This window comes from Hevea brasiliensis, chromosome 17 (genome assembly GCF_030052815.1).
Source record: "Hevea brasiliensis isolate MT/VB/25A 57/8 chromosome 17, ASM3005281v1, whole genome shotgun sequence".
Classification (NCBI taxonomy): Eukaryota; Viridiplantae; Streptophyta; class Magnoliopsida; order Malpighiales; family Euphorbiaceae; genus Hevea; species Hevea brasiliensis.
In genome coordinates, this window is record NC_079509.1 from 57,409,358 (window position 1) to 57,435,535 (window position 26,178).

At 32.3% G+C, this 26,178-nt stretch overlaps 1 protein-coding gene across 1 annotated transcript; it reads right to left on the reverse strand.

The window, feature by feature from the left end:
• Positions 1-94: 94 nt before the first annotated feature.
• Positions 95-9,512, reverse strand: LOC110671620 (uncharacterized). Its single transcript, XM_021834126.2, has 4 exons — positions 9,122-9,512; positions 8,975-9,035; positions 8,661-8,805; positions 95-646 (listed from the first exon to the last, which is right to left on the reverse strand). The coding sequence occupies exons 1-4, from the start codon at positions 9,372-9,374 to the stop codon at positions 395-397; spliced, it is 711 nt and encodes a 236-aa protein (XP_021689818.2). The 5' UTR covers positions 9,375-9,512; the 3' UTR covers positions 95-394.
• Between the last annotated feature and the right edge of the window lie 16,666 nt (positions 9,513-26,178).

Genomic DNA, 26,178 nt, shown 5'->3' on the forward strand with positions numbered 1-26,178 from the left:
TGGCCACTGGCCAGTGCTGTTCTTTTGCTGTCTTGGGGGCTTGTTTAGCTAATAATAATAATGCTCACATTGGGAGTTAAGTCGGATAACAATCTTTTCACCACAAAACAAGCATACGACATATTTCACATGCTCAACAAAACAAAAAGAAACAGGAGATTACAAGACTTACGTTTTGCCTGAGATGGAAGGAACAGTTGCTCTTTCTAGCATCAAATCTAACACCAAGTTTCTATCAGAGTCATAAGATTATCAAATCCAAATATAATGAGATCTCTCTCCCAACCCCCCTTCCCTTTACCAAAATGATAACAGAACTTTTAGAAATGAAAAAAAAGGGTGGAAAGGGGATAAAAGCAACAAGTAACTGCAAGAAATATTAAAACTCAGCAGATTATTCACTACCCATGGCCATCAAAAACTCACCCTCGCAAACAACATCACCTCCAACATAAGCTTTTCCTTCCATCTTTGCTATTCCAAAGCGTTTCTGCAGCTTGACAAGCGTCATTCTCATAACTAAAGTGTCACCTGCAATTACTGGTTTTCTAAATCTTACTTTGTCGATCCCAGCAAAAAAGAAATTGTCACGAGAGCCTCCAACTTCTGGTTGCAGCATGACCAAGCCACCAACTTGTGCCATTGCCTGGTATGCCAAAAGAAATAGATTTACAGGAGTCCAAAATACATGTGTATTAACTGTACACGAATGATACTTGACTTCACCGCATGATTCCAGCTATGATATACACATTTTCTGACCAAAGACATTTAACAATGACTTTAATAAAGATCAAAACTCATTTTCAGGATTATGTTCATTTCATTCGAACAGCCAAGTGATAATGTCCAGCAGAAAAGATGTCAGAGGACCCAATGAAGACTAAATTATATGTTATGGTAAGGTGCTACGAAGTAGGAGACATAAAGTTTATGTATTTTGTATCAAGAAGTAACTATTCAAGAGTTAAAGATGATCATTTGATAAGGCATTTAAACTATCTGAATATCTAATCATTAACAAAAACAAATTAAATATACTTAGTCACACAATAAAATTTTTATCAAGAATAACCATACTGTTTAGAAAAAGAAGATTCTCCTTAATTTCAATTAATCTGTACATGGGTATATATATATACAATTGATTCCTATAATTGTGTTCTACTAATTAAGAAGAAATCCTAAATAAGAAATCCTAAATAGGAATACAGAATATACAGAGAAATAATATAGTGATTGACTTTCCATAACACTACCCCTCAAGTTAGAGCATAGATGTTAATCATGCCTAACTTGTTACAAATGTAGTCAATCCTAGCTCCATTCAGAGCTTTTGTGAAAATATCTCCTAACTGCTCTCCAGTTTTGATGTGTCCTGTTGAGATGATCTGTTGTTGAATATTTTCAAGAACAAAGTGACAATCAATCTCAATATGTTTGGTCCGCTCATGAAACACCCGATTAGAAGCAATATGGAGAGCAGCTTGATTATTACACCACAATTTCGCAGGTAGAGAGGTCTTAAAACCTGTCTCATCTAGTAATTGAAGTATCCACATTACCTCACATACTAATTATGCTATGGCTTTGTATTCGGATTCAGCACTAGATCGAGAAACTGCACTCTGCTTCTTGCTTCTCCAAGACACCAAATTTCCTCCAACAAAAACACAATATCGAGTAATTGATCTCCTATCAACCTTAGATACAGCCCAGTCGGCATCTGAAAAACATTCAACATTCAAATGCCCATGATTACCATATAACAAACCTCTTCCTGGAGCGCCCTTCAGATAACACAAGATTTGTCCCAAGGCTTTCCAATGAGCAACAGTTAGGGAAGACATAAACTGATTTAACACACTAACGGCATAAGCAATGTCAGGACGAATGACTGTAAGGTAGTTGAATTTTCCTACCAATCTCCTGTATCTCTCTGGATCTTCAAACAACTCACTATCCCCTGCTAACAATTGTAAATTTGGAGTCATTGGTACACTACAAGGCTTAGCACCTAATTTTTCTGTCTCTGTTAATAGATCGAGGACATATTTTTTTTGAGACCAGAAAATACCCTTCTTACTTCTCATAACTTCAATACCCAATAAATACTTTAATAATCCCAAGTCTTTGGTCTAAAAATGGATTTGGAGGAAGGTTTTAAGAGATGAAATACCTACAGAGTCACTCCCAGTGATGACAATGTCATCCACATAGGCTACCAGGAGAATTAAACCAGCCTCAAATTGCCTATAAAATACTAAGTGATCACACTTACACTTTTGCATGCTAAATTCCTGTACTGCTTCACTGAATCTCCCAAACCAGGCCCTAGGACTTTGTTTCAAGCCATAAAGAGACTTCTGAAGCTTATAAACTTTACCCAACTTCCCCTGAGCAACAAACCCAGGTGATTGCTCCATGTACACCTCCTTCTGAAGATCACCATCAAGGAAAGCATTCTTGATATCCAATTGGTGCAGGAGCCAATTATATGTAGCTGCTAAAGAGATAAACAAGCGAACAAAAGTAAGTTTAGCTACAGGAGAAAAAGTGTCATAGTAATCAACCCCATATGTCTGAGCATATCATTTTGCTACAAGGCGTGCTTTTAACCTAGCCACAGAACCATCAGGATTTACCTTTACTGTAAATACCCATTTGCAACCAATAGCTTTCTTACCAGTGGGCAAAGGCAACAGTTCCCATGTACCATTAGCATCTAAAGCCTCCATTTCCTCTTTCATAGCAGCACACTAGCCAGGATGAGACAGCGCCTCACCAACAGTGTTAGGAATAAGAACAAAGTCTAAAGAAATAACAAAACATCGAGAACAAGAAGATAATTGATTATAAGAAACAAAAGAAGAGATAGGGTAAGTACATGAACGTTTACCTTTACGAAGAGCAATGGGTAAGTCTAGATCAGAATCATGATCGGTATGAGGTACAAGATCCCCCAACAAAGTAGCTGGTAGAGGATCTGAGTCAAGAATCTCCAATCTCCTGGAATAAATATGAACAACGGGAGGTCGAGTAGGTCTAGAGACTGAAGGAACAAGCTGTGAGAGAGGACTAAACATTGGTTGGTCAATATATATTAAGAGATCATCCTCCTTCCCCTGACTCTCATACACAAATGATTGAGGAAAAAATGTACTGGACTTAAAAAATGTGACATCTGCAGAAACAAGATAACGATTAAGAGTAGAAGAGAAACAGCGGTACCCTTTTTGGGGCCGGGAGTACCAAAAGAAGACACATTTGAGAGATTTTGGATCCAATTTAGTAATCTGTAAACGAACATCACGTGCAAAACAAGTACAATAAAAAATACGGGGTTCAACAAGGAGCAAAGATTTTGTAGGAAACAAAGCAGTATAAGGAATATCCCCATTAAGGACAGAAGACGGCATACGATTGATAAAAAAATATGCAGTAGAAACTACATCCACCGAAAAGTGTTTAGAAACTTTCATCTGAAAAAGAAGAGCACGAGTTACCTCAAGAATATACCGATTTTTTCTTTCGGCCACGCCATTTTGGGATGGGGTATCCACACAAGAAGACTGATAAAGAATGTCATTTTGTGTCATATAAGACTGAAATTGCGCTGAAAAGTATTCTTTGGCATTGTTACTTCTTAATATACGCACAGAAATATAAAATTGAGTTTTGATTTCATTACAAAAGGAACAAAAGATAGAAAACAACTCAGAACGATTCTTCATTAAATATAACCAGGTAACACGAGAGTAATCATCAACAAAAATAACAAAATAACGAAATCCAGTTTTAGAAGTAACAGAATAACGACCCCAAATATCAGAATAAACTAACTCAAAAGGGGATGAAGCCCGTTTATTGACTCTAGACACAGAAGACAATCGATGATGTTTTGCAAACTGACACGACTCACACTTTAGTACTGATAAAGACTGAAGCTGAGGACACAACTTCTTCATGATAGACAAAGAAGGATGGCCCAATCTACAATGAGCTTCAAGAGGTATTAAGGTATTGGAGCAAATAAGCGACCGCGGTACATAATTTTTCAGAATGTAGAGACCACCTAACTCATGTCCTCTACCAATAATCTGCTTCGTCGTAAGATCCTGAAATAAACACTGATCAGGAAAAAAAGGAAACAGAATAATTTAAGGTACAAGTAAGTTTATTAACAGAAAGTATATTAAAAGAGAATTTTAGTAAACACAAAACAGATGACAAAGAAATCGACGAAGTGTGGTCGCAATTCCAGAACCCATGACACAAGAAGTAGAACCATCAGCTAAAGTAACAGTAGAGGAAGTGAGATTAGACTGAAAAGCAAATAGAAGACTAGAATTACCTGTCATGTGATCTGTCGCACCAGAATCAATAACCCATTTGGATGAGGAAGACACAAGGCATGTAGTGGATTTACCTGACTCAGCGATCGCAGTGACAGGGGAACTGGTAGGCTTTAGAGATATCTGATACTGGGAAAACTGCAAAATACTCAGCAGATACCAAAACAGTTTTCTCAGAGGAAGATACTGTAGAATCCTCTGCTGCCATATTTGCCATCTGTGATCACTGATTTTTCCTCTGAAGTTGCGGACAATTATATTTTGTATGGCCAGGCTCATGGCAATAATAACAAATGACTCCTCTTAAGTCCTGATTAGAACTAGCCTCTCCATTACACTGATTACTTCTATTGCCTGTAATTCCTCCTCTACTTCTTCTTCTATTACCCTATTATCCATTTGGATTACGGCTAATAAGAGCACTACTGGCAGGCTGTGAAGATTGGGTATTCTCTGTACGAAGGACCCGTGTGAACGTTTCATGCAAAGAGGAAATCTCAGAATTGGAGAGAATCTGAGATTTAGCAATCTCATACTCTGAAGGAAGACCTGCAAGAAAACTCATAACAGCCAGTTGCTCTCGTTGGGCCTGCTGAACTTTCACATAAGAACTAAAAGGTAACAATACATTAAGTTCCCCATATACCCGTTTAAAATCCATAAAATAAGCCGTGAGAGACTTATCCTCTTTCTTAGCACGGTAGAATGCCTTACAAACATCATAAATACAGGAGATATTCCCTTTACCAGAATACAAAAAATCTAAGTAATCCATCAATTCCTTAACAAATTCACAGTGATTAATTAAACTAATTACCTCACTGTGAATCGAGTTCCGAAACTGCAAAAACAACCGAGCATCCTCCCTTAGTCAAATTTGTCGTGTATCATCAGTAAGTAGATCTTTAGTAAGGTGATCATCCTTATCAATGCTACGCAAATAGACACTAACAGTCTTACTCCACTCCAGGTAATTCGAACCATTAAGTTTGTGTTCCGTGATCTTAGTCATCACCGGAATCACATCAGAAATAACATTCTTATTGTCTGCCATTTGTTGAGACAAAGAAAACTAATCGAAACGCTAATCCAAAGTACTTATAGCAGCAAAATAACCCAAAATCACAAATCAAGCAAATACCGAAATAGGATCTGAGAGCCAAACCTCAGAAATCCTTTAATGGTGTACTGGATCAGCCAACAGCACATAATGGCGGAATGAGGGGGTTGAGGCAACGCCAACGATGTTGATCGGAGTCGAAATGGCCGGTCGGCGGCCAAGGTTTCTCCTGAGCTGGGTGGTGAGAACAAATAGTCACCCTAGATAGATGACCTGCTCTGATACCATGTAGAAAGAGATGATTCTCCTTAATTTCAATTAATCTGTACATGGGTATATATATATATATATATATATATATATATATATATATATATATATATATATATATATATATATATATATAAAATTGATTCCTATAATTGTGTTCTACTAATTAGGAAGAAATCCTAAATAAGAAATCTTAAATAGGAATACAGAATACAGAATATAAAGAGAAATAATATAGTGATTGACTTTCCATAACAGTAGTCTTAGCCAGGGCATACACTTACCTCTTCGAAAAAATTTAGGCTTCTTAAACTTATTTGGGAAGAAAATAAGGGGACATAAGTTGCTCTAATTTGCCATCACTGAATTCACTTCTATAAATTTATCAAGAAAATACAAAATTTTTTCCAAGAACAAAGAAACATAGCCAACATTTGAATCATTTCCACTATCCAGACCCTACCATTAGTTCAACCATTTCATTGCAACATCCTCAACAGTCAACCATGCTCCTTGTCTAACTTTAGATATTCATGAAACTCAAAATCAGAGGGACATGCGTTATTACATGATCCTCCACCACTTTGAAAAACATGTCTAAAACCCTTCAAACACTATGAATGCCTTTAAACATGTCCAATATGCTGAAAACATTGCTCAATTCCAATATTCTAACATTCTTCTACACACACACACCCACACATTTCATTCAGAACTCACATATTCCACCTGCTGTTCATTTGAAATGCCAAGTTTCCCATGTCTACTGCTTCCCATAATCCACTTTTTTTTTCCCCTAGAATTGCCTTGATCTCTCTTCAGCATAGTTCTTTTCATGTCCACTTATGCTTTACACTTTTCCTCCCATCCAAGAACCCTTGTATATTCTAACAAAAACAACAAGGAGAGGTGATTGTATGAGATGTTTCGAGTCCAAGCAAAGGAAAATACTAAGCTCTTCTTGCTCCTCCATTAGACAAATTAGTTAAGAGTAAAACTTGCTTAAGAAGAGAGTTACTTGAGAATAGAATACAATTGGTGGAGACAACCAATTCAAAGGAAAATAATGGATCCCAGATCTCTCTTGCTAAACATGCTGGTTAGGATTTAATGCCTAGATTTTTAGGGCTAATGGAAGGTGGCAAGTAATACAAAAGGTATCAAGATAAATAATTTAGATTCCTTGTAACTTTTCCTCCTATTGGGAAAAACCCATAAACCCTTTTTTTTATTTTTCAAATCCAAAAATTATTTTCTTCTCATATCAAAGAAAATTATTTTACAAAGGGCATCCAATGCATGAGATATCCCACATTGCTGGCTCTTGGGAGTGTCAAATGTACAATATCTTCCCTTTGCATTTCAGCAACTTTACTTCATTAAAATCAATTGTTGATATTATCTTCATAGGCATTGGAATTGTGGAGTTAAATTCCCATCTTAACACTGGCAATACCAGTTAATTTGAAATTCCACCTCTTCACTTATTCCTTCTAAGATTCCTATCACAACCGCTATTTTGTGCATATCTTACATTCTCCAAATAAACTTCATCATCAATATAGGTAATCTTAGAGATCCTTCAATTACATTAGAATGACTGTCAATCATGCTCAAGCCTCAAAAATGAGAACTCATCTAAACACTACAGAGAAAATTAGTATGGACAGAATTATGTTTTTGAGATAGTATTACAATGATTCTCCTGATTTCTTATCCATCTAAAAGAAAACAATTTCAAATATACTTGAAATAGCTAATAAAATACAAGAGTCAGGTTAACATATTAGACAAAATGTTAAGAGATTAAGCAACTTCTCCAACTTTGTCCCAAGGATCTTCAATGTGGTCCCCTATGTATAAATCAGTGCTAGCCCTCTGAAAAAGGCAGTAGCCCAGCTAGAAACGACAACCACCACCCCCCCCCCTCCCTCCCCCTCCCCCTCCTCCTCTCTCTCTCTCTCTCTTTAAACTAGAGTTCTAAAAAGGGAACTCATGAACTATTCCTGTCTTAACACTCAATGACAAGCATCTCCACTGTGACTACTTCGACTACCAAAAGGAAATGCATCAAAACGTTAATGAATTGTTATGCCAATCAAACTGATTAATTATTTTGAGATACTAAGAACACTAATTCAGGCACATGGCTATATGACCTACAAAATAGACTTACCCCAGGTACTTCACATAAATAATCCCCAAGTATCAAAATAGGCAATCAGGATAAATCGGAGACAAATGATCACAATATTTTGCATTGCATCACCCTTAAAGACAACATTCAGTTTCAGTGTAAACATTCCCATGAATGCATTTGCTTAACAAGCAACGACAATAAGGTAGCCTTTTTCTAACCAGCAATAGAAAATTTGGCAACCAATAAGTAATCAGATTTCAAATTGAAAATGATCTATAGTCTATACTGGAAACTGAGCAAAGCAACAACAGAAAGTGTAAGACCATATGACTAATGAAATTTTGCAACTAATAGCAATCCATAAATACGCTTGGCATGTGTCCCAATTGTCAATATATGAACTCTAGAAGAAACCATGCTTCGCTGACACAAATTAGGAGAGGAGAGGGGGGGTGGGGGTGTTGGGAGGGGGGGAGAGGAGGAGAAGAATCCATTCGAAAGTAAAGGGTCATAAAACACACAAAATGGAGCCTCTTAATGCAAAACCATACCTTTAAGCACTGTGTGATTTAAGTTAAAAAGAGAGTTCAAGCAACCAGAAAAGAAGGTACAAAAAAATTTCTAGTTAGATATCACTCAAATACAACACAACCATTTTATAATATAAAGGTATTAAAGTGTCTAACATGTATAATTTCAAAGGGCAAGAGACCACAATCGGAAAAGCCAGGAAAAATTATAACTTTCATAGTTGCATTCATAAAACATTTCCAGGAAAGAGTATAATTGCCAACTAGAGAGTAACAACAGCATTATACGTGAAAAACATGTATACCTCAACCATCAGAACACCCGGCATAATTGGCCTCTCAGGAAAATGTCCAGGAAAGAAATTGTCATTTATCGTGACATTCTTTATGGCAACAACTGAAACTCCTGGAGTGTACTCAATCACTCTATCCACAAGAAGAAAAGGAAACCTAAAGAACACCAAACAAGAATCATCCACTGGAAATCACATCACAACCAAGCTCCTTATGATCCTAACAAGAAGATAAGCAAATTAAAAATCCCATCTTGAATATCCCATATTCCACTCCCTGTGAATCCCAAAAAATTAAAAATAAAAATAAAAAACACTCTACTTACCGGTGGGGTAAAATCTCACGAATCTGATTGATGTCCATCACAGTAGGATAAGCCGGGTATTCTGAAGGGAAAAAAAAAAATAATACACATAATCAAACATGAGTGTATATCAAAGAGATAATGGAAGAGATATCAAAAGCAGCATACTTAGTTCAATTGGAGTTTCTTCTTCTTTTGGATCTTTAGGAGCAGCAGAAGCATCATTAAGGGAACAATGGGTAGTGAAATAGCTAGAATTCTTCTTCTCCTTCAACTGGATAGAAAAAAAATGAGATCTAGAATTGGGAAATGAAACACGAGCTGTAACCAAGGCATTACTAGTTGGTCGAGAACCAAGAGCAGTAGAAGAAGACGAAGAAGAAGTAGTAAACAATGAATTAGCAAAAGCAGCACTTGCCATTGTTGAAGAAGAAGAAGAAGTAGGAGGAGGAGGTTGTTAAGCTGGAGAGGAAGATATCGCTATTGGGTTTGGAAGATCAAAGGCAAGCAATGTGGCGAAAGCAACGAGGTTAAAAAGTTGGATTGCCAGTACTTCCGTGGCAAATGGGTGGAGACTTCAAAGTACAAAAGGACGAGTCTTGAAAACGGCAGCGTTTTCAACCAAAAATTGCCAAAAGCACACAAAAAGATAGAAAATTACTTATTTAATAGTAATTATATGATATTTTATTTTAAAAATTATATTAGTTAACTTATTTTATTATATTTTTATTTCATTTATTTTTATTCCTTCACTTTAATTTAAAATAAAATTTTTTATCACTTAATATATTTAAAGAGAAAAAAATTACCAGCAGTAAATGAAAATTTAACTAGCAACTTAATTTAAAATTGAACTATGAATTTAAGGTATTTTAGATTTTTTCATGTTTTATTAATACCTAAAATAATTAGAAAGATTAAAAAATAAAAAAACAGAAAAAAAAACCTAACTAACATATCTTTCAAATAGAAGAATCAAATAATTAATTTTAATAAAATAAAAATATTAAATAATAACTTTTACAAAGATACATATTTTCTTTCCCTTATTGTCTTTGTTCTCAAGGTTTTTAGCCTCTCCTTTGGAGGCAGCACGACTTCTACTATTCATGGGTAGGGGGGGTTTCCTTTTCACTTGAAAGTGGGTTTCTCCTTCCCTACCCTCTCTACTTTTGGGACAAAATGTAAATATTTGCTTTTGGCTTCCTTTTATCACAGATCATTGGTGGTTATTGGAGAGGGATATTATATGGGGTTTTTTACCGTACAAGGGTAAGTTAAAAATAAAAATTATAAAAAAAGGGTGCGGTATGAAAAATTTACGAGATCAGGGTGAGAAAAGTCAAGAGTCCTAAAAATGCTAGTGTCAGTAGCGTTTTAATGTCCAAAACGCTATTACTGATAGCGTTTTGTACAAATTAAAAAAAAAAATAAAAAAAACAAGCTGGACGCTACTATAAGTAGCGTCCAGCTTTGTTTTAATTTTTTTAATATTTTAAATAAAATATAAATATTATTTTAATAAATAATATTATAATAATTAATATTATATATTATAATATTTTTATTATAAAAAATTATTTTTTAAATTAAAATTAAATTAAAAATTAAAAGAAAAATTGGACGCTACTTACCAATTTTTCTTAAATTTTTTATTTATTTTTTTTTATATTTTAAATAAAATATAAATATTATTTTAATAAATAAAATTATAATATTTAATAATATATATTATAATATTTTTATTATAAATATTATTTTTTAATTTAAAATTAAATTAAAATTTAATAAAATTAAAAATTAAAAGAAAAATTGGACGGTACTCATAGTAGCGTCCAATTTTTCTTAAACTTTTTATTTATTTTTTTTTATATTTAAAATAAAATATAAATATTATTTTAATAAATAAAATTATAATATTTAATAATATATATTATAATATTTTTATTATAAATATTATTTTTTAATTTAAAATTAAATTAAAATTTAATAAAATTAAAAATTTAATAAAATTAAAAATTAAAAGAAAAATTGGACGCTACTCATAGTAGCGTCCAATTTTTCTTAAATTTTTTATTTATTTTTTTTTATATTTTAAGTAAAATATAAATATTATTTTAATAAATAAAATTATAATATTTAATAATATATATTATAATATTTTTATTATAAATATTATTTTTTAATTTAAAATTAAATTAAAATTTAATAAAATTAAAAATTTAATAAAATTAAAAATTAAAAGAAAAATTGAATGCTACTCATAGTAGCGTCCAATTTTTCTTAAATTTTTTATTTATTTTTTTTATATTTTAAATAAAATATAAATATTATTTTAATAAATAAAATTATAATATTTAATAATATATATTATAATATTTTTATTATAAATATTATTTTTTAATTTAAAATTAAATTAAAATTTAATAAAATTAAAAATTTAATAAAATTAAAAATTAAAAGAAAAATTGGACGCTACTCGTAGTAGCGTCCAATTTTTCTTAAATTTTTTATTTATTTTTTTTTATATTTTAAATAAAATATAAATATTATTTTAATAAATAAAATTATAATATTTAATAATATATATTATAATATTTTTATTATAAATATTATTTTTTATTTTAAAGTTAAATTAAAATTTAATAAAATTAAAAATTTAATAAAATTAAAATTTAAAAGAAAAATTGGATGCTACTTATAGTAGCGTCCAATTTTTCTTAAACTTTTTATTTATTTTTTTATATTTTAAATAAAATATAAATATTATTTTAATAAAAATATTATAATATATATATATTTTAATAAATAAAATTATAATATTTAATAATATATATTATAATATTTTTATTATAAATATTATTATATTTTAATAAATAAAATTATAATATTTAATAATATATATTATAATATTTTTATTATAAATATTATTTTTTAATTTAAAATTAAATTAAAATTTAATAACATAAAATATAAAAAAATAAATAAAAAGTTTAAGAAAAATTGGACGCACTATAAGTAGCGTCCAATTTTTCTTTTAATTTTTAATTTTATTAAATTTTTAATTTTATTAAATTTTAATTTAATTTTAAATTAAAAAATAATATTTATAATAAAAATATTATAATATATATTATTAAATATTATAATTTTATTTATTAAAATAATATTTATATTTTATTTAAAATATAAAAAAAAAATAAATAAAAAGTTAAAGAAAAATTGGACGCTACTTATAGTAGCGTCCAATTTTTCTTTTAATTTTTAATTTTATTAAATTTTTAATTTTATTAAATTTTAATTTAATTTTAAATTAAAAAATAATTTTTTATAATAAAAATATTATAATATATAATATTAATTATTATAATATTATTTATTAAAATAATATTTATATTTTATTTAAAATATTAAAAAAATTAAAATAAAGCTGGACGCTACTTATAGTAGCGTCCAGCTTGTTTTTTTTATTTTTTTTTTAATTTGTACAAAACGCTATCAGTAATAGCGTTTTGGACATTAAAACGCTACTTACACTAGCGTTTTTAGGACTCTTGACTTTTCTCACCCTAATCTCGTAAATTTTTCATACCGCACCCTTTTTCTGTAATTTTTATTTTTAACTTACCGTTATACGGTAAAAAACCCTATTATATGTATGCTTTTGCCTTGTTATGAGTATAAGGTTTTTCTAATTTTACGAGATGCAAGATGTGGGGTTTAGTTGTCGTAAAAAGGGAGGAGTAATCTTTGTGGTTGCCCCCCTTCGACTATATGAGATAGAGAGGTCATTGAATTTACCTTCTCCTTCACTATCTCTTTGCCCTCGTGTCCCTAGAGGAACACAACTCTTTATTCTAATGGACGGTCTATTTTAGTGGTGTATAGAATCTCTAGGGCCACAATGCCTACTATTTTGCAATGGCTAACCCTTAGGGTGAGAGACACCATGAACTCTGCATGCACACCTCTCTTTGGTTGCTAGTGTATATCTGTGTAGTTTAACGGTGGTTTAAGCTCTCAAAGGAAGCTTGGCTTGGTTTTGGCCTTCCTATTGCTCTTCTTATCCTTTGTTTTGTGTAAGCCTTTTATGGTGCCGTACACTGAAATGGTGCCGTTACCTATGGAGAAGCAAAGGCTGCGCTGTTGGCAACAAGCTAATCTTTTATTCCTTAGCTAGAGTTTTTCTATGTTGGGCTTTTGGGCTGTTGTTTTGAGCTTTGGGCCTGGGCCTCCAATTGGACTTTTTCTTTTTTTGTTTATCTATGTTACTCTTTTTATTGGCTTTGAGGCCTTTTTTAATAATAAAATTCTCAATCTTTCCAAAATATATATATATATATATATATATATATATATATATATATATATATATATATATATATATATATATATATATATATTCAATCTCCAACCCCAAAACAATATCTCTATCATCAAAGATAGAGCATTGGATTTGTCAAATTGTTAACTTGAAGCCAGAAGTGGAGATATCTTTTTTTTTTTTTTTTTAGTTGGATCCAATTGAAATTCAAACTTGAAATCTCACAACTTTGAAAATAATTTGATTACCACTAAATTAGAACTCATTCATAGAGATATTTATTCTTTTACACATTTACTTTTTTTTCTTTTCTTTAGGTTCTTCTTCTTAGATAGAAATGGAATGGCTTAAAGAAAAAGGGCTTTTAAAAAAGGATGCAATGATTTAGTGCATTATTTTAGAGGTAGAGGCAACATTAATTTTGAAGCTCATGAATTGGGATTTAATTAGGGTTTTAAAAAATAAAATTAAATACAAAGGAAGTGAAATGGTGATAAAAAATCATTGCATCATTGGTGAAAAAAAAAATAATAACTGTATTATTAAAATCATTTTTAAAATAAAAAATCATGAGATTTAATTTTAATTGAATTTAAAAAAAAAATGATAGGATGTTTGATGAAAACAAATAAATGAAAATTCTCAGTGTTCATAATTGAATTTTTGTTGATAATGCAAGGTTTTTTTTGAAAGCTGTGATAGAGTTGCACAATTAATTTTATGTTTAAATATTAATTCAAAAATCAACAATTTTTTAAACAATGTTTTCCCACTAATCTGATAACACTAGAGAAAATTTTCTTATTTCAAGTTTTAATATTAATTATTGAGCATTTTAAATATAGTTATTATTAAACTCCATTTGTATCACATTGTGAAATATATTTTCATATATTTTTTTATTATTGATATGTTTAGAAATTTTTATCCATACAAGATCTATTCTAATTAGAGGAAAAAAATGTATATTGAAATGCAAAAATAAAATTTTGCTTAATGTTAATGTGCAATAATTAATTTAATAAAATTTAAATTAATAAATAAAAATTTATTAAAATAAACAATTTCATTAGTAAAATAATCATCAATTAATTTGAATGTTAAAGATGAGAGAGAGAGAGAGAGAGAGAGAGAGAGAAGAAAGAGGGGGCTAGAGCGAGAAAGATAAAGTAGAGAGAGGGAGAAAGAGAAGAAAGAAGGGGGCTAAATGGTAATTTTATTGATAATCTATAAACCTAATATAACAAGTTAGAGGGACTTTTTCTCAAAATAAATTTAAAATAAGTAATTTCATTGAAACAAATTGAAGTTATAGGACGAAAATGAAAAGAAAAAAACCTCAAAATTGGGGGACAATGGTAAACATTACATGGTGATTAGAGTGAATTTGAAAAGAAGGAGGAGAGGAGATGAAGGAGAAAGAAAAATAAATAAATGAATAAAAAAAGAGGGAAAAAAAAGGTTCTTCACATATTTTAGGATTTAAAATTTTTTATTGTTGATAGAAAAATAATAATTTTTCTCACAATTAGTTATAAACATTAATTCTTTTATGTCTGTTAAAATGCCAAAGGATGAAACAACTGGATAATTTTTTTAAAGAGAATAATGTATTGAATTAAAAACAAGTATCAAATATATACTGATACGTGTCCAAATAACAGAAACAGGTGGAGTAAAACTAAATGCCGAACTCAATCCTAAGTCGAGTGGAAAACCCTGAAGATCCTTGATGATCACAATCCCATCATCTTCACTCTTAAAATTAATAAAGGCATTGCTTCGCCCTACCGATAAAGCTATGGTATCCAACTCTCTAAATTGCAAAAAGTAATCGATGCCTCAAAGTCAGATTATTGCTTCACTTGCTACTATTATTACTATTAATATTGTCTTCAAGAAGACTCAAAATATTTGCAAAATCAATCTCTATTGCTACTCCTCCTCAATTAGACATGACAATTGGTGGCAATGTTGTGGCTGCAAAAGTGGAATTTGCTCAGTAAGAAGCAATATGTGAAGTGCTACGCAGCAATGGGAGTGAAAGAGCAAGAGAATATGATGGAGATAAGAGTTTGGAATCGTATCAAATTCCTAAGTTGTGGCAGCATACCTTAAGATACCAATTTAATGGAAAAAAAAGAACTTTTGCACCTAAGTAGACTTGGCCACATGTCAATTCTAGCCGAATCCATTGGTTCAGCTAGCCTTACGGTTTGGCTTTAGAAATAGTTTTGGTTCAAAACGTTCCTATTTAACCCTGATATTATCAAATTATAATAAAAATTTAAACATCATTTATCTAATTTTTAATGTAAAAAATTAAAAAGACCTAAATACCAAACCTTTACATCCTCCACCTATGCATATACCCTATGAGTCAAAGACATAAACATTAAGCTAATTGGACAAAAAAAAACAACCAAACCTTTACATTATTTTGCAATTTTATCCTAAGGTTTTAATTTTAGATTATGTATACTAATTAACATTTCACATTGGTTGTAATTATACCAAAAACTTAAAATCAACTCCTGAAATTTGAAATTAATTGAATGCAGCCTCATATATAGAATTTATAGCCTTCTAAAATAATGACTTGAACTCTTATCTTTTATGCAATTTATTCCAATTTTAGGAGTTGATTTTAAATTTTGAGTATAATTATACCTAATATGAAATGTTAGGATATCTAATCCAAAATTGAAACTTTAGGATAAAAATGAAAAATCATGTGAAGGTCTGGTTTTTTTGTCCAATTAGCCTTAACATTATAATCTAGCATCCAATCAAACCTCTTCATCCATAGATCCATATCCTCCAAACTATATCCAACACAAACATCCAAAACCAAGCCTGATTTTATGGTCCAATAATGTAATTGCTGCCAAGAAGACAATAATCCCAATTATACACAAGCCAAAACAACCCTACTTAGCTATATTTATCTGGCATATACCAACTCAAAGATATATTTACAAACAAATGAAAACATCCCAATTGTTGAAGCTTACTCATCAGCAAAAGTCCAAGAAACAACATTTCTGTCATTCATTCTATCGAACATCTTAAATACAAACTTAAAATCACCACTTCCATCCATAAACATGTCAATCAAAGCACACCTCACACATATGACAATCAAAATATCTACTTTTTACTACAAATACAAAAATGATTATTGGAAAGGCAGCTATTAGCTGCCACTTATTTTGCATTTATTTAGGGCGTTTGTTTAGGAATTTTTGTGTGCATATCTGTTTTTACCTTTTATTGTATGATTCTGATACAATTTTGGTAGTTTAGCTTGATTAGGAACCTATTTATTAGCTGTAATTTTTTATATATATCTTTGATTTCTGGGACAATAAACATCATAATTCTTATTTCAAAATTTCTTAGTTCTTTTACATGGTATCAGAGCCATGGCTGATAAAAAGAAAAATGAGAGTTCTGGATCAGGGAAGAAAACTTCTAGTTCTTACACACTGAATTCGAATGACAACCCAGGTAACTTGATTACCCAAGTTCAATTGAAGGGCGAGAATTACGAAGAATGGGCGCGAGCTATGCAGACTGCATTGTGGGCCAAAAAGAAATATGGTTTTATTGATGGATCTATCAAGCAACTAGCGGATGACTCACTGGAACTAGAAGATTGGTGGACGGTTAACTCTATGTTGGTTTCTTGGGTGTTTAACACCATTGAACCGATGCTTCGCTCGACCATCTCTCACATGGAGAACGTAAAGGATCTGTGGGAGGATATTAAATAGAGGTTCTCGATTGGGAATGGTCCACGAATGCAACAACTGAGATCGGATCTGGCGAATTATAGGCAGGAAGGTCAACCGATGGTGTCCTATTTCGGAAGACTCAAAACGTTATGGGATGAAATAAACAACTATGATTAGATACCAGTGTGTATCAGTGCAGGCTGCAGATGCAATCTTACCATTGAATTGGAAAGAAAGCGTGAAGAAGAGAGAGTTCAACAGTTTTTTATGGGCTTGGATGAAGAATGATACGAAACAGTGCGCTCTACTATTTTGAGCACTGAACCCTTTCCTAATTTCAATTGTGCCTATGCTATGGTTGTTCAGCAAGAGCAGGTGCGAACTATGACATGAACCAAGGAAGAAAAAGGCAATCCTATGAGTTTTGAAATTCGAGCAGGTAGTCAAAATTCAGGGGGGGATAAAAACAAATCCTCAATTTGTTCTAATTGCAACCGAGAGGGACATGATGCTGAAAGTTATTTCCAGCTGATAGGTTATCCAGAATGGTGGGGTAATAGACCATGTGGAACTTCTGCTAGATGAAGAGGTGGTTAAAAGCGTGGCAAAGGAGCAGGACGTAGCAAGAGAGGAGTTGCTCGTGCCAACGCCACACAAGCAACTGGAGTTGATGGACTTGGCACAATGTGATTGGGTCACTTAAACCTAGAGCTAATCAAAGGGTGACATGTGGCAAGGGTTTAATGTGTTAACCTAGCTATTTAAGTGTTGTTATGAAAAGAAAAGCAACCAGCAGCCACTCCTCTCCTTTGTCATGCCACTTTGAGGCTTTTCATCTATTCTTCTTCATCTCTCATCAATTCAAAGAGATTAGCCATCAATCTCTTGAATTAAGAACACTAGAAATTGTTTCTAGTGTCCTGTTTATATCTCTAATCTCTTAAAAGACAGAACTTGAATTTCTAATTAATAGAAAAAGCTTTAGAAGCTGTTCAAGGGCTGCCATAGGTGTTCTTGGTGTGGACAAGCTAGAGGGACAACATCTGATGTCTTGAAGATGAATCTCAAAGGCGCAGACACGCTGCAGTGCATCAAGAGGTTAGTGTAATCGTTCTTAATTTAATCTAGGGTTCTAAAATTAATCTGATTAATTTTAAAATCTTAAATAGTAAATACAGATCCAAAAACATATTAAAAGAGTTTTAATATGTTGTTTATCATTGAAATCAAATACATAAAAATAAATCTTGCATGATGCATGTGACCTAGGTGAAAATTTTTGAATTCAATGGTATAAACTTGTATTTTTCACGCTTCCGTTCCTTCAAATGGTATCAGAGCAAGTATATTTGCCATTTATATTGTTGATTATATGATTTAATTGTGTGATTTGATCATGAGATGATTGATCCATTGCTGGTTGCAATGGATGTGTGGCGGCACACATGGTGAAGCCACCATTGGTGGCGGCAACAAAGGTTCTTCAAGGTGGCACAAGGTTTGCTTTTTAATTTATAATTGTTGTATGATCTAAAAGCTCATTCTATTTCTAATTAAAATATTTAATTAGAATTTTAATCACACAATTAAATTATGATTCAAATTAGAATTTTAAAAATTGTTTGAATGTGATTCAAATCTGAATTTTAAAAGTTGTTTGAATGTGATTCAAATCTGAATTTTTAAAGTTGTTTGAATCATATTTAAATCTGATTTTTAAAATTGATTAAATAAAATTCAGATCTGATTTTTTAAAAAATGTTTGAATGTGATTCAAATCTGATTTTTTAAAAAATGTTTGAATGTGATTCACATCTGAATTTTTAAATTTGTTTGAATGAGATTCAAATCTGAATTTTTAAATTTATTTGAATCATATTCAAATCTAGATTTTTAAGTTGAATATGAGATATTCAATTTAATTTAAGTATGTATGTTTTATTTAATTGTTAAATAGTGATATGCATGATGGATGATCATGGACTATAAAAGACCAATGTGATTGGATTTATTTCTTTTATGTTTCTTTGGGATTGTAAATTAATTAATTTATTTTAATTTATTTTGGGCATGTATTATTAAGTTTGTAATAATTTTTGGGTTGTAATTTCATTTATTTAAGTTCTTGTAAATTCGCCTTGGTATGGCGAGGATTACCATGTAATATTGGATTGCAAGAAGTTCAAGGAGGTCAAGAGCATTGGTGGGACCAGTGGGAGGAATTCAAGATCAAGTGTTGATTATGTACTCCTTCAGCAACTCTTGTAAAATGAATAAATAAAATGCACCTAGGAATGTCCTGATTCAATTCTTGGTGGCTCAGAATTAAATCCCTTAGAAAGTCCATGATCATACCATATTTACTGCTTATCCATGAATGCATGAGATGTATGGGAATGTATGCAATTATATGATATATGCATGTTAAATGGATAATGTGCAAAGTGAGACCTTAATAGTAATTAGAATGACCATAAAATCTTCCAAACAAATGATTAAGTTGGAAATGCTATAATTAAAGTAATTATAACATAGGCCCTCCATTGGGGCAATTATTTTAAGAAATTTTAAATAGTTACATAAGATGCAATTAATTTAAGAGATTTTCTTAAGAATAATTGTTAAGCATGAGATGTTGTAAATATGTAAATGATTTAGTGGCCAATATTGGATGTACCTGAGGACATTAAAATTATTTGCATAATTACTGGCTCAATGGGATCAACTTAACTAATGCAAGATAAGTCAATAATGGATATACCTGAGATTTTGAGCATTAGGGGCTAGGTAAAGGATTGAACATCACATGAGATGTGATGGGCAAGGAGTTGCTCACTTATAGTTTATTGTAATTCCAATAATGGATGTACCTAAGAATGATCAATAGAATTATAAGAATTCAATCACTCACTAGAAATCTATCCAACTAGGATTTCCGTTTTCTACTTTGGAAGTGTAGGATTCGCTAAGTTAGTGGGAGGACCAATTTGATTAAAAGACCATAATCATTTTGGTTAATTACATGATACATTTACTAATTAATCTAGTTATTTTCTGCAATTAATTTTCTGATAATAATGAGCACAGAACAACTACCACCATCCAATATCCTTGCAAGCATACTTGATCGCAGTAGGTTGACAGGACCTAATCTGTCTGATTGGCTAAGAAATTTGAAACCTATCCTGAACCTTGAACATATAGGATATGTTCTAGATTCAAATGTTCCTAGTCCCTTACCTCCAGAGGCCACACAAGAGGAACATGAAACTTTAGATAAGTGGAAGGAGCATGATATGAGAGCTAAGTGTTACATGCTTGCTTTCATAAGTAATGAGTTACAAAAGCAACAAGAGATCATGTTGAGTGCGAGTGAGATCCTCCTTCACCTACAAGAGTTGTATGGTGAGCACAGCAGGAATGCTAGGTATGAGATATCTAGACAGCTATTCCGTATGAGGATGTCTGAGGGACAGAATGTTGGGGATCATGTCCACAAGATAATTCGGCTGATTGAGCAGTTGGAACATCTTGACTTCAACATGGATTTCCAACTACAAACGGATTTGATCCTTGATCCCTTCATGAGTCTTTTGGGAATTTTGTGACAAATTTCCATATGACTAAACAGGAATGCACCTTAGCTGGTTTACTCAACATGCTGGTTATTGCCCAAAAGAATATGCCGGGCAATAAAGGAAAAGAGGTAGCTTTGATTGCATCTTCTTCTGCGGGAAAGTCCAACAAGAAGAAGGGCAATAAGAAAAAGAAACTTCAGATTCCTGATCCTTCCAAGAAAATAGCTAAACAGAAAAGGAAGACTAAAGCTGATGGAGGCAAAGGAAAGTGTTTCCACTGCCAAAAGGATGGGCACTGGAAAAGGAACTGCCCAGAGTATCTTGCTTCTCTGAAGGACAAGAAGGATACACCTTCGGAAGGTATGTCCATATCTTGTTATTTAGATTCTGATGATACTCATAGTTCATCTACAGCTTGGGTTTTAGATACTGGTGCCAGTTCTCACATTTCTAATGATATGCAGGAACTAGCAAATAGTAGCAGCTTGCGTTCTCAAGATATTAGAGTCTGGATTGGCAATGGCTCAACTGTTGAAGCTTTAGCCATAGGATCTAAATCTTTTTACATGTTTGGACATGTTTTGTGTTTGGATAATATTTTATATGTACCTGATGCTTTTAAGAACATCATTTCTATATCTAGTTTGACTAGAAATGGCTATGAATTTCAGTTCACAGATGATGTTTGCAATATTTATTTTGGAAATAAATATATTGGTTCGGGTTATATGAATGATGGTCTTTATTATTTGAATAATAATGATAAACACAAATTGAATGCAAGTGATCTAAAAGAATGAAATGCCATGGTGAAAACCAACTCAAGTTCAAAATATATTTAGCACTTAAGGTTATGTCATGTTGCAGAAGATAGGATTGCAAAACTGGAGAAAATGGGGATTCTATCCTCATTGGGCTCTGAGCCTACTCCAACTTGTGAATCTTGCCTTCAGGGCAAAATGACTAGATCACCCTTTGTTGGACAAGGGCTAAGAGTTAAAAATATTTTGGAGCTAATACATAGTGATGTATGTGGTCCATTTAAAGAAATGGCTAGAGGGGGTTTTCATTATTTTATTACTTTTACTGATGATAAATCAAGGTTTGGGTATTTGTATTTGATGAAATACAAACATGAATCTTTTGAAAAGTTCAAAGAATTTAAATCTGAAGTAGAAAATCAAACAGGAAAGAGTATTAAAGCTCTTCGATCAGATCGTGGAGGTGAATATTTGAGTACTGAATTTGATGAATACTTGAGAGAGCATGGCATTGTTTCTCAGCTGACTCCTCCAGGAACGCCACAACTGAATGGTGTATCTGAAAGGAGAAATCGTATCCTATTGGATATGGTACGTAGTATGATAAGCTATACTGATATGCCAATCTTCTTTTGGGGATTTGCATTAGAATCAGCTTTGTATATTTTGAATAGGATTCCATCAAAATCAGTTTCTTCCACACCTTATGAGATATGGCATGGAAGAAAACCGAGTCTTAAGCATGTTAAGATTTGGGGTTGTCCAGCTTATATCAAAAAGCTGAACACTGATAAATTGGAGACCAGATCAGAAAAAAGTTGATTTGTTGGATATCCAAAAGATAGTTTTGGATATTATTTTTATTTGCCTACTTCACAAAAGGTTGTGATAAGTAAAGATGCCATATTTCTTGAATAACAGTTTGTTCAAGAAGGAGGCAAAGGAAGGCAAATAGAGTTAGAATTGGAGAATTCTGACCAACCAACAGATCAGATGGATATAGATCCATCTAGTCAACCTATACCCGTTGATGAAACATCAACAGCTATTCCTCGTAGAACAACCAAGGTATCTCACCCACCAGTGAGATATGGTTTTCTTCATGAAGAAGAACGAGAGTTGTCTACTCATGAAGAAGTAGATAATGGACATGATCCACTTACTTATGAAGAAGCTATATCAAATATAGACTCTTCAAAATGGATTGATGCTATGAAATCCGAGATTGATTCCATGTATAAGAATCAAGTTTGGGATCTTGTTGACCCACCTGAAGGTATTGTACCTATAGGGAAAAAATGGATTTTCAAGAAGAAAATTGGTTCTGATGGAAAGGTAGAGAACTATAAGGCAAGGCTAGTAGCGAAAGGGTTTCGCCAAAGGCAAGGAATCAACTATGAGGAGGCTTTCTCGCTTGTTGCCATGCTTAAATCAATTAGGATTTTATTAGCAATAGCTGCATACTATGATTATGAGATTTGGCAGATGGATGTCAAAACAGCTTTTCTCAATGGATACATTGAAGAAAACATTTTCATGGAACAACCTAGGGGTTTTGAATCCCAAGATGGTTCCAAGATATGCAAGCTAAAGCAATCCATTTATGGGTTGAAACAAGCTTCGAGGAGTTGGAACATCCGTTTTGATGAAGCCATTAAATCCTTTGGTTTTATCAAAAATGAGGATGAGCCATGTGTATATAAGAAGGTTAGTGATGCTTATCACTTTCCTTGTCTTATATGTGGATGACATACTATTGATGGGTAATGACACAGGTATGTTGACGACTATAAAGGTATGGTTGTCAAATACATTCTCCATGAAAGACTTAGGGGAGGCAACCTATATTCTTGGGATTCACATCTATAGAGATAGAGCGAAAAGAATAATTGGTTTGTCTCAAAGTCTATACTTGGAAAAGGTGTTAAAGAGGTTTAACATGCTTGATTCCAAGAGAGGATTGTTACCAGTGAGACATGGTATCCACCTTTCTAAAGAGATGTCTCCAAAGACACCTGAAGAAAGAGATAAGATGGCCAGGATTCCATATGTTTTCGCTATTGGAAGTTTAATGTATGCAATGTTGTGTACTAGGCCGGATATCGCATATGCTGTTAGTTTGACTAGCAGGTATCAATCCAATCCAGGTTTGGAATACTGGATAGCTGTCAAGAATATCCTTAAGTACTTGAGAAGAACTAAGGATTTATTCTTGATTTATGGATGTGGAGACTTGCAATTGGATGGTTATACTGATTCTGATTCCAATCAGATATCGATGATAGAAAGTCTACCTCTGGATATGTATTCATTTGTAATGGAGGTGCATTCAGTTGGAAGAGTTCCAAACAGAGCACTACTGCAGATTCCACTACAGAGGCTGAGTATATTGCTGCATCAGATGCTGCAAAGGAAGCTGTTTGGATAAAGAAGTTCTTGTCAGAACTTACAGTAGTTCCTTCCATTGAGTCAGCAGTTCTATTACACTGTGACAACAATGGAGCAGTCATACAGGCTAAGGAACTAAGGTCTCACCCAAAATCCAAACATATAGAAAGGCACTACCACATTATCAGAGATATAGTTGGGCAAGGCGATATAGCCATGCAGAAAAATAACATCAGCTGAAAAATCCAGCTGATCCATTCACTAAGCTTTTGTCACAAGCTCAGTTAGACTGACATCTTGAGAAGATGGATCTAAGGTATTGTAATGAATGGCTCTAGTGCTAGTGGGAGATTGTTAGTAGTATGCCCTAGAGCATATCATTTAGTATGTATCTTGTACATATTTTATTAATAAAAGGCATTTCCACTTTTCCGTTTACATAATATATTTATGTGTAATAGAAAAGGTTCATTGATATTTTGTTAGAAATATTATTCTTAAGTTGTTAAGAATATGAGTGACAATATTTCTAGCACTGTCACACCTTACCCCTCTGTAAGGCATAACATGATCCCGTAGAATACCTAATGAACTACCGAACTTCACCTACCGATAACTCATTAAGTACCCTACAAGGGATTTTAAAACAATTTTCTTATTTTTGACAAGTGGTGAGCATTTTCTAGTAAGTACTTAAAACATTTAGTTGAAATTAAAACTAGTTAATATTTTAGTCCATTTTAGTTTTCCGCAAATTTTATAAAAATTTTGACAGAGTTTCCTCTGTATTTTGAGAAAACCGTTCTTCAAATACCTGTAAAAAGCACTTCTAAAAATTTTCTCAACCACTACTTCAAATTTCACAATCAAACTCAATAAATTTCTCAACATACTAGCAATACATTTCATTAGTGACAACACAATTTATATACATTCTTACAAAATTTACATCAAAAGAAATACAACTAAACTTTATTACAAACTTCATACAAATTTTTTTGTACAAGCTGCTCAAGACCCATTTTTACATGTCCATACATTTATTTGCAATATATACATCAAAATAAGTATTTACAATTGGGGTATAAATTATACCCGAAAACTTTAAGCTGATGCTCCTCACACCTCAGCAGCTCAGTCTGCTGCTCTTCTAGTCTCTGTATCTGCGACAGCAATAGAAGCTATCGCTGAGTACTAGGACTCAGTGGTGCACAACATACTAAAATAATCTTTATGCAAAAATAAAATCACATTTATTCAAAAATTTGACTAAACATGAGCATTAAACACAAAACATGAATTATGAGATTTTAATGTAAACCACGTTCATTTCGAAGTATCAAAATACATTTCATAAAACCCATAGTTAGATCATGCCATTCGAAACAAATAGAATCTCGATAGCCAGAGGCTAAAGAGAAATTACATCACATATCCATTCACATCCTCTTCTACTGGCACACCTCAACACTTCTCTAGAGAAGGAATCAAAATTCAAAACTAATTACCCCCACTAGTCGTGCTAGTGAGGTGTTCAAATATATGGTCATGACACTGTGGTTTCAAAACTTATCTTAACACTTTGTTAAACATTGTCATTTCAAATATACACAACTAACTTTCAACAATTTCGATCAAAGCATCATAAATAATGTCTCAATTCACTTTTTCAAATCATTCAAAAAAATATGCAGCAAATAATTTACAAAAATTACACGTTGTGCAGAAACCTCAAATGAGTCTCCTATTTGCCTTGACTCGACTCCTCGGGTTCTGTCCCAGTATTCTTTTCCACTAAAACACAAAATTTTATAGTGTTTCAGAACCATAATTTAACATAGATCCAAAAATAAATTTAATTTCACTTATATCTAGCTCTAACGTGCTAATTTCGACGTTCTTGAAATTTTGTGTTTCGGGTTACTATTCACTACACTATTCAAGTCAAATAGTTGACTTTATAAGGCTTAATAGGTATGAGAACTCTAACTTCATCCACATACCACATTTTGATCATTAAACTTGTTGGTTTTGGTCATTTACTCAAAGCTTAAGTCGTTTAGGCAAAATTGCCAATTTTCGGTTTTGGAGTTCTAAGTTGCACTATTCCATTGGTCAGTCTATTGTTGGAATTTGGCAAAACTTCCTTCATAGAAAATGTTTCTTATTGTCTTAAATGTATTCTCATTTTTTATCACCCCAATTGGAGTTTTGTAGCTCAAGTTATAGCCAAAATAAGATTACGCTCACGTGCAATCGCTCATCTTTGAGATTTTGGGTTCGGCGATTTTGATCCAACTTTGTTCAGTGATTTGATCAAGTTAAGTCCATAATTTGGTCTAACTTTCTTCATATGAAATGTTCTACTATGTCTTATGTTTCCATCGGTTCAAGAATCACCTAAATCCGAGTTTTCTAGAGAGAGTTATAGCCA